General features: G+C 42.6%; 1 protein-coding gene across 2 annotated transcripts; it reads left to right on the top strand.

The window, feature by feature from the left end:
• The first annotated feature begins 2,669 nt into the window (after window positions 1–2,669).
• On the top strand, window positions 2,670–8,999 carry LOC118778088 (galactosylceramide sulfotransferase-like). Of its 2 annotated transcripts, none has more exons than XM_036529426.1 (3): window positions 2,670–2,923; window positions 5,847–5,991; window positions 6,257–8,999. In XM_036529426.1, the coding sequence occupies exons 2-3, from the start codon at window positions 5,864–5,866 to the stop codon at window positions 7,410–7,412; spliced, it is 1,284 nt and encodes a 427-aa protein (XP_036385319.1). In that variant the 5' UTR covers window positions 2,670–2,923; window positions 5,847–5,863; the 3' UTR covers window positions 7,413–8,999. The 2 variants fall into 2 exon arrangements, with proteins under 2 accessions (XP_036385319.1, XP_036385320.1); XM_036529427.1 differs by lacking the exon at window positions 2,670–2,923 and adding an exon at window positions 5,714–5,746.
• Window positions 9,000–9,884: the final 885 nt, after the last annotated feature.

Below are 9,884 nucleotides of genomic sequence, written 5' to 3' on the forward strand. Positions count from 1 at the left end.
TTCTTTAGCACTGACACGTCGGAACTGTGGCAGGAAGGTTCAACTGGAGTTTTGAAGTTGCTTTGCTGAACATTCTATATTAAAATTGTTGACTACAGACTACTGAAGTCTGACCTCGACACCCTATGTCCCTGCCTCTCCTCTTGCCCTGGGGGTATACTGGTATCGTAGCCTTGATTGAAATGTTTAACCTGCCTTTCTCCAATCAATAACCAGCTGTGGAGGTGGATAATAATGGTGACAGAGTGAGGCGCATGACAGTTTGAAATGACAGTCTTGAATTTTTCACTAGTTTGACTCACAAAACTAACTTTATTCATATGCTAAGGCCCAACTTGATCCTCATTGGCTTGAGAAAAACTGTATTCACGCTAAAGATCTGATGGATAATGAATGTTAAATAATCTGAGATTATACACATGTAATATGAATGGAGGCCACTTTATTCATATGATAATGCCCAACTTGAACCTCATTGGTTAAATGCCACTTCCTTCCATCTGTCTCCAGGAATAAAAGCATGTGTGGGTCAGTTTGGCAGTTGCCATGCATCTCCATGAATGGAAATTTCTAACTCAAGCTTGCGAGGAGAGGAATGTTCCATATCTATGCTTACTCTCCCCACAAAATGCAAACCAAATCAAATGATGTATATAAACTGCCTACTAACCTTTTCTTCCTGATGCATCAGCTGTTTGTTCATCCTACCTCCTCCTCTCTCTCTGGCTTTTGCTCCTCTCCTCCTGCTTGTAGATTTCTGTCCTGATTCAAGGGCCTTCTACCTGGCTTTGACCCTCTCCCTGGTTGGGTCCAGGGTTCTGCTGTCATCGCCCTATGGCCAGGACCCACTCCTTCTACTCCAAAAGGTCCAAAGGGGGCCTCTAAGTGCTGTCCTATGGCTGTGCTGATATTCTGCTTCCCAGTCATGTACCATTCCAAAAATAAACCCTTAAATTAATTTCAGTCTTCGAGATATTTCTTGTTCCAGTTAAATGGACTGTGGAAGTGCAGACTGTTGCGGCCACTTAAAGAAAGTGTTGCATTGAAAGTAATGAACGTGATAACTAAACACAAGTTCATTGAATAGGCGCCAGCAGGGCTTCAACTTTTGGGTCAAGTATGCTGAAAATACAGCTACAGTTCTACCATTTAACTAAAGTAACGTTAATGTTATAGTAACTCCTCTATCCTGCCTGTGGGTTGGAACCTCAGAGAGGTTTGGGAAGATGGGATGAGGCATGAGAGGGATGTGGCAGGTTGATGATTGACCCAATGTTTGTTGGTTGTGGGCAGAATATTTGGGTTATTGGGACTGGGTACTTCCCCTACTTCTGCATATGGAAATTCTGCGTCATACAACGGCTGCTCCTGGGAGCATGAGCGATAAAAAACAAGCCATAATAGTGCTGTAAAAACATTGTAAAAGTCGCTAAGCAAACAGAAAAGCAGGACTCGGGTCTAATTGACTCAAAATGCGATTGAAACCCAATTGAAATGAGAGCAGTTTAGATATGTTCATCCTGCTTTCATGTCTTTGTGATTAGAATTCAACTTCCTAAGGCTCTCCACTCCTATATGGCCCCTGTGAAAAAATACACGTGCACCATTCACACACACACGCACACACACACACACACACACACACACACACACACACACACTCGCACATGCACAGATTCCAAATGGTTGCCTGGGCTTCGTGTCTGTTTATGCAGGCTGAAAAAATGACAGAGGGTGAATGCAGTTCATGATAGTGTGGTAACTTTCCGGTAGCCGGAAGAGCATTTCTCAGGTGGCAGGAGCGAGAGAAAGCGAGGAAGAGAGAGAGTGGAGTGAAGAGAAAGGGTGCTCAGAATATATTCTCAGTAGTATATTGAGCATGGATAGAATAAAAAGGGAAAGCAAAAAGGGAAGAAGTTAGAAATGGACCTGTGGCCTAGGGTGATCCAAGACTTCCCCGTCCTTTTAAGAGCAGGGCTTGGTTAAAATAGTGAGGCCCACAAACAATGGGGAAACAGTAAGAACATTTCTCTGCACCAATTTTTTATAGCCACAGACATTTTCAGCTGGATATTTACTGGAGAAATGCAGGATAAATACTTCACTGAAGCGTACAACAGTAGTGCACCCCCCCAGCCCCCTGCTTTCCCTTAGTACGCTGCCGGCTGTAGAGCAATGTGTTTACAGTACACAGCTATCTTTATTTTAGTTCCATTAAGCTTTTGTTGCCCCCCCATCTAAATTATACATTAATCCCACACTATTTTACTTAATTTAATGTGGGTTCCATGTGAATACATTCCCAGTGGAAAAAGTATTGGTATCATTCAGTATCTTACAAATTATAATGCGTTCAATTATTCTCTCATAGATATGGAGGCTTCAGGCTGACACACAGTGGGGAAACACTCTCTTAGCACTTATGCCATTAGAACCATGCGTCAGTTTTACAGGGCTCCCATAATAATCTCAACCAAAACCAAAAGAGAATCTTGATTTTTTGCCTGAGGCCAGATGTTCAGATCCAACCGGCTTCTGTGTGCCAGTTTGATCTGCCTCGGTGCGCTTGTTTTAGTGTACACACACGGACACAAAGCCCTACATCAGCAGACATGACTGAGGTCTCTCCCGCTGCTGCCAAAAGCTGTGGGCTGATAAAGGCAGCCTGTCCAACCGGTTCTGTGAGCTGAGAGAGTCAGCCCGAGTGAGATAGAAATGGTAGCTGGAGAGCTGCGAACCAGATCCAGCCAAACAAACGGAATGTGGGCTCGGGACAAAATGCGCTGTCACAGCGGCTGATCTCCCACTCCTCTCCGTCTCCTCGGTCCTCCCTCTGGTGCCCCAATGCCCGCAGAGCAAATTTATTTCTGTTTGGAGAGTCCTCCAGGCATGTGTGACTGACTAAGACAGCCAGGAACCGCAGGTAAGACTTTGCAGTCATTTACTGGAGTTATTGGATTATTCAGTGTCCAATGATAAAGATCATGAGTAAGAACAGAGGTTTTGTGCAGAAGTCTTGATTAATTTTGTTCTGATGGCAGAGATCCTGCCTTTGCGAGAACACAGACATAAAGTGCTCTCCATACCTCAACAGGCTTTTTGTTTTGTTTTTTTCTTTCTTGGCTGGAAGGTACTTTTGTCTCAGCATGTTTGAAACATAAACACGAAGGCAGCATTGTGTGTCTTCCTCTGGTTGAAGAGACAGTTTACTAAGAGCTTTTTCTACAGAGTCAGCGTTCAGCCGATGCCTTTTATACAGGGTCAGTGTTCAGTCATTACATTCTCTACATAGTCGGCGTTCAATCAGGGCTTTTTCTACGGTGTCATGTTCAGTTGATGCATTTTCCACACTCTGTGTTGAATCGGTGCCTCTTCATGTTCTTCATTATTGGCTGGTGCCTTTATCCAGAGGACAGACAAAGTGCAGCTGATCATATTTAATATATTTTCCATTGAGTCAGGTCAGGTTAAACAGCTTTCTCAATGGTGAATTGTCAACGGGAATCAAACCTGCAATCCACATGGTTACAACCACAGCTACCTAAAGACTCATGCTGCTGCATCTTCAGTGTTCAATGTCTGTTTTATCATAATCACTGTTTCATCTATGTCAATGTTCAGCCACTGAATTTATTATACTTATCATACGCTGTATGTATCACACAACACAAGATGTTTAATGATAAGAACAGTCCATCTGAGCTAATCATTCTCCCCGCAGCCTTGAGTGTATGTACCAGAATATCAATTGAATCTTGGACACTCCAAGGATTTCTGCTTCCACGATCAGTCCTTGTAAGCCACTCCATGCATTAATAACTCCCTGAGGGATGAATATTTCCTAGTGCAAGTGTACCCTACCTAATTTTCCTAACTTTGCCCCTGTTGTCTTCTTGTTCTACTGACAGAGACTGAGCTTGAAAACCATAATATATTTCTTCTGCCAAACAATGCTTCTACTAGATTTAGTTTATTAAGTTAATGGTCACAACTTTTCCTCTTTTAATCTGTCCATAATTTTATGCAGCTCGAGGCAAAATGCCTGTATCATTTTGAATGCTACATGAATCTGTGACTGTAGTCATCAGAGAAAGGTACATAAAACAAAGTAAGCTCAGTTGTTTGAATTCAAAACTGAATGGCATGACCATTTTGTCACTTTCTTTTGTTACAGACTTTGAGAATGCAGACTAAAAAATTTTCAACTATTTACCATGGAATTACTCTTTTTTACATATTGGCTCATACCATGATTTGTTGAACTGGTGTTTGTGTAGCATTCATTCAAGCTCAGGTGAATATACAAATTTTGAGGGTATTTAAAAGTTGATTTATTAGATTTATTAGATTTTAGGGGTATAATTATACTTGTACTATGATGTATTAAAATGCATTGTTCAATTGAGCACAGCTTTTTTCATCTTGTTTCACATTGCGTTACATGAATGTCTGGTCATGCCCCTAGATAAATAACTGTAGATAAAGATAAATTGCCTTAGCTGTAAGTTCAGTGTCTGGTGTAATGTATGAAACTCATACATACTCTGGAAAAGAAATAAAGCAAACTGGCGCCCTAAATCACATCATCTAAAATTGTGAATATCTCACTGTTAGAAGATGAGTTGAACTGCAAAGGAATCATTTCTACATTTATTAGTATTTCAAACACACCCAGTAGATTTTTTGTAGTATAATCATACGCAATGACATACAGATTTTTTCCTACCCTGACAACATATTTCTTAAAATTATAGAATATATTAAAAAATTTCCCTATAAAGTATTTCCTTTACTGGATTGAAAAACTGATCAATACATGTATTGAGTGGGTGGGGACATTGAAGTTTTATGGGTTCAGTATTTAGGTTACATAATATGTTTCTGATAATGTTTGTGTTATTTTAATCAAACAACCAGACTTGCTGATATGAGTTTGAATTAAGGTTATAAGAATCATTTGAGGCTTCCTATTGATCTCACTGGAGAAAAGATATTACCAGGGACATGTACACATGCAGTTGTTTGAGAGACACTGTTTAAAGCTCTTTTTGGATCACAATAAGAAACGTAAGTAGAGATTTCTATTACGTATCTCAGTGCAAAAGTTTGCAGAGTTTTTTTTACCTCGGAGATTTACAAAGACAACAGAAAGATCAACGGATCTTTTCCTATTCTGTTGTATTTCTTGAATAATTGTAAGTTCTGTGCCCCCAAAGCAAGGCTGTTTCCATGTTTAGTGTCACTGAAAGATGACATGCAGAGTGAGGACATGGCATGTCAGGGCTGAGCTTGTGTCTGAGCCTCATGCTGGGAGGTGCTGTGCACTGTCAGTGACGTGAGGGCGCTGTCTTCCGATACTAATCGACAAAAGTTGGTATTCCCGGGAGCCCTCTAATGGTCCGCCTTGACGTCACTCAGCATTAATTGAAATGTTAACTGCGCGCTCTGTTTCCATAAACACCATGGTCAGGGTCATAAGGGACAGGGAAGGATCACGGGGGAGTTGCAGCTCAAGCTGAAGGCCCTCCCCAATAATTGGGCACGGGAGGCAATGGGCGGCCCCCCAAGGCGACAGAGCGCACAAGGACTGAAAAACGCAGCAGACGGCTCTGCTTGCTGGAGAAAGAGGGCGAAGAAGGGAGACTGGCCTTTTTGTTGGCATTAAAGGCTGGGCTGCGCATGGAGGCATGACATATCCTGGCACAAAGTTTTGGAAGCCCACATTTGAAAAGCAATCCAAGGGCAGGTGAATTTGGAGGAGATCACAAGTGTATTTGTAACACATGCATAATTGGAAGTGGAAAGGATTTTTCCGAGCTCTAACCCTTGTGACTTCCTGCTTCTAGGTCGCCCAGCGGGCAACATGCTAACCAGGTGGGTCAGGCAGTGCAGATCCATGGGCAGAGGGCTGGTTTTGGGAGTTCTGTTGACCAGTCTGGTGATGCTGCTGTACTGCCTGTCTGCACGACCTCCCCAGCGCTACCTCCAGGAGTGAGTCTGAATCTGTGGTATTCGACCTTTTAGTGTTGACAAGGTCAAGCTTCCAGTGAAGGACGCCATTATGGAGTCTCAAAAGAGATGGTTTTATGCTTCATACAAGCAAATGGGTGCATAAAAGACTTCTCAAACTGAATCAATTTATACTACAGATGAACATTTCTTGTATAGATCTAAACGGGCAAAACAAGATGAAAGAATTATCCTAGTGAGAGCAGGGTTTGTGCCTTACTAATATCTGTGCTTTCTTTATCTGCAGGGTCCTAGTACCATACTCCTGTGAGTATCACCCCTCACGTTCAAGTGAACAGCTCGTTTCAAATGCCTCCAAGAATCTCAATGGCCAGGCCAGCAGCTGTTCACCAAAGGTTGACATCATGTTCATGAAGACCCACAAAACTGCCAGCAGCACATTACTCAATATCCTGTTTCGCTTTGGGGAGAAGCACCAACTGAAATTTGCCTTCCCCGACAGCCGTAATGACTTTCTGTACCCTTGGCCCTTCCAGCGATCGATGGTAAAAGACTACCAGCCAGGCATGTGCTTCAACATCATCTGTAATCACATGCGGTTCAATGCAGATGAGGTGTCCAAGCTGCTCCCGGCTGACTCCGCCTATGTCACCATTCTAAGGGACCCCGCCCACCTCTTTGAGTCCTCCTTTCACTACTTTGGCCACCTGGTGCCTCTCACGTGGAAGATCCCAGGGGAGGACAAGCTGTCTGAATTCCTACGTGACCCCCAGAAGTACTTTGAGCCTGAGGGCTACAACTCCTTCTACCTCAAGAACCTGCTGTTCTTTGACTTTGGGTATGACAATAGCCTGGATCCGCAGGACCCTCGCGTGGACAAAGGCATCCAGGCCATAGCCAGCCACTTTCAGCTGGTCATGCTGGTGGAACACTTTGAGGAGTCGCTCATCTTGCTCAAGGACGCCCTCTGCTGGGAAATGGAGGATGTGCTGTTCTTCAAGCTCAATGTCCGCAAGAGCTCCACAGTGTCTAGGCTGACTCCTGAGCAGAGGGCCAGGACCCTGGACTGGAATGCAATTGACTGGAAGCTTTACCGCCACTTTAACGCCACCTTCTGGCAGAAGGTGGAGGTATACGGGCGGGCCCGCATGGCGCAGGAGGTACAGGAACTGCGCAGGAGGAACCAGGAGATGGCAGCCATCTGCATCAAGGGTGGGGCTGCCGTTGAGGCAGACAACATCCAGGAACTGGACATGCAGCCATGGCAGCCAATGGGAGAGAAGTCCATCTTGGGCTACAACCTGAAAGAGGGCATCGACCAGCGTTACCGCACATTGTGTCGCCGCATGCTGACCCCTGAGATACAGTATCTGACAGACCTGGGGGTAAATCTCTGGGTCACCCGACTCTGGGGGCGTGTGAGAGACCTCATCAACTGGTAAGGATACTGAACCCCCCAAGGAAGAAAGATCCAAGAAAACAAACCAAGAGGGGGTGCATCCAGCAGAGAAGAGCATAAAATATGCAAAGGTGTGGCCATGGGGAAGCTGAACCTCTCCTCTCCTTGACACCCAGGCTTCTCCCCTTTAAAGATACCCCTGTTGTGGAATTTTCACAATGGTAGAATAGAACTTATTGCCCTCTTTGTGAGTAGCGGTTTGGTCTTTCAGAAATTAATGCTTTGGAAGTATTTTGCTTCTAGTATATCTCTGCGTTAATATTATCACATGCATCCATTTTCAGCCTGTCCTGACTGAGTAAAGATCAGATCTGCACAGCACTCCATTTATGTGACAAGCAGTTTAAAATTGGATATTGCATTATTTTGGATTAGCTTTTCCATGATTATCTGGCCAGTAAATGTTACAATTATCTGAGCAATATGCAATATTTTTAACAAGAGAATTTAATGAAATGTAACACCAATAAAAGCATGTGACGAACCAGGAAATATTACAAAGGAATTTACACTGATCCTCTGGGCCCCATCTCTGCCTCCCTATTTGTAAAATCCTGCATATGACACTAGAAACACCCAGCTGAAATGCATGCAACATGCATTGCTCCCCACAGCACTCATTATAGCAATACTGTACTGCCTTATCTGCCCCTGCACTCTGAACACTAGGGGGCACTGCAAGAGCAGGCAGACCAATTTCACTGCTGCGTCAGGGGAAACATGTTCTGTAGTTTTAACGAAAATGACTTTGGAGCCAGTGGGATCTAAGGAAGGGTTAAAAAAAGAACATTTCACCAACACAGAACACAGCTCCACACAAAACCACTGCATACAACACACCTCCATACAAGACAAGTCTATTCATCGCGAATCCACACATCACACATTGACACCTCTCATTCTGTAACTAGGGGTGGACAGCTCTCCTTAATTTTTCATTCATTTGTTACCTGTGGAAATCTGAGAGTGTTTACAAATAGAAATGTGTAAATCCCACATAATATGATTAAATGTTTGTATGTTATCTGATGTTTGTAATAACATATGCATTTGAGAGCACACAGTGCAGAACATTTGTTAGAAAGAGAGACAGAGGAAGAATGTGTACATGTCTGTGTATGTGTGGGAGAGAAAGAGAGATCTGAGAGTGGGACTGCAAGGTTGCACAGTAGATACATAGTGTCCTTCCCATGTGTAAGCTGCATACAATCATGCACACACATGCAGACATACAAGCAGCTCCAAAATAAATAAAACAAAAAGCACAAAACATTTCAGTTTTGTATATGTTTTCCTCGCCTTAATATTCTACATAAACAGGTGAGAGTTGAATCTGAGTTGTGAAACACTGTGGATTTTGTATAATCTGATTGCATTCCAACCAGGTTGATGATGGACTGAAGATTTAACATGGAGCACTCAAAGCGTTGTATCAGAAACATCAAACCTGAAAAAGGCAAAAAAAAGCATTTGTCATTTCTCACATGCCTCAGGACTCCTTGATAGAGTTATCTGATGGTTGATCATAATACATATCAGAAATGAAAATGGAGACAACCCAAAGAAGAACCACAGGACAGATTTAAAATATTAGTGGTAAACATGTAAAACAAAACTCAAAAAGGTACATGTTGTAGGAATAAAAAAAATCACTAATCTGCTGTTCCCGATTCCTGATCACTGAAGTGATTGGACTTGTGCTGTAATGACTGTAAGATCCTTTTGTAACAATGGTTTTCTCTTCTTTGTTAGAGAGCTGTTATAAATTGGTAACATTTCTTATTTATCTGTTATTACATTTCTGTTTAATTTTGGGATTGAATGGTGTTTTCTAGGATATTGTATTTGTTGTAATTTAAATGCATTGTACATTGATCTGGGTAAGGGTTTGTGGAAAGTAATGCCATAACAAGGGCCATAGTCTATAGTCTAGAGCTGGCATAATGAGGAATATAATTTTGTCAAGAGTTATTCTAGGCTTTCTAGTCATTCAACCATTATGGCTCAAGGGACAGAATAGTTGTGTCACACCAGATCCGCATGTAATCAATAAAACCTTCAAACTGAACATAAAATGATCCTTGGTCTTAAAATCAGGGGTTCTGGTTTTATTGAATTGGATCAGATTGTCCTGGCTATATTGCAGCAATTCCTAGGACTGAAGGTGGCTTTAATCTATTCTGTATAGAGAAGAGATTGATATTTCAATCAGCCACCATTTTCTGTTTTCTTTTGTATTTGTCTTGTGAGGTAGAATAAAGCCATCTGTGAATACTCCGCGCTTGATGTGCACCCCCTGGTGGTCAAACTGGCAGCTGCAGTTTGCATATTGTTAGGTACCGAGACTGCATTTCAACACAAATCTTATCTGGAAACAAAACTCTCCAGCAGAAATACTTCATTAGCCACTTGCATTTGCATTGGGCCAAAGGAAAAGAAAAATGCACCCTTCAAC

This window comes from Megalops cyprinoides, chromosome 5 (assembly GCF_013368585.1).
Source record: "Megalops cyprinoides isolate fMegCyp1 chromosome 5, fMegCyp1.pri, whole genome shotgun sequence".
Lineage (NCBI taxonomy): Eukaryota > Metazoa > Chordata > Actinopteri > Elopiformes > Megalopidae > Megalops > Megalops cyprinoides.

Coding starts and splice junctions, on each gene's coding strand:
- LOC118778088 (XM_036529426.1), top strand. CDS start 5,864: ATGCTAACCAGGTGGGTCAGGCAGTGCAGATCCATGGGCAGAGGGCTG. Junction 5,992..6,256: donor CCCCAGCGCTACCTCCAGGA/GTGAGTCTGAAT, acceptor CTTTATCTGCAG/GGTCCTAGTACCATACTCCT.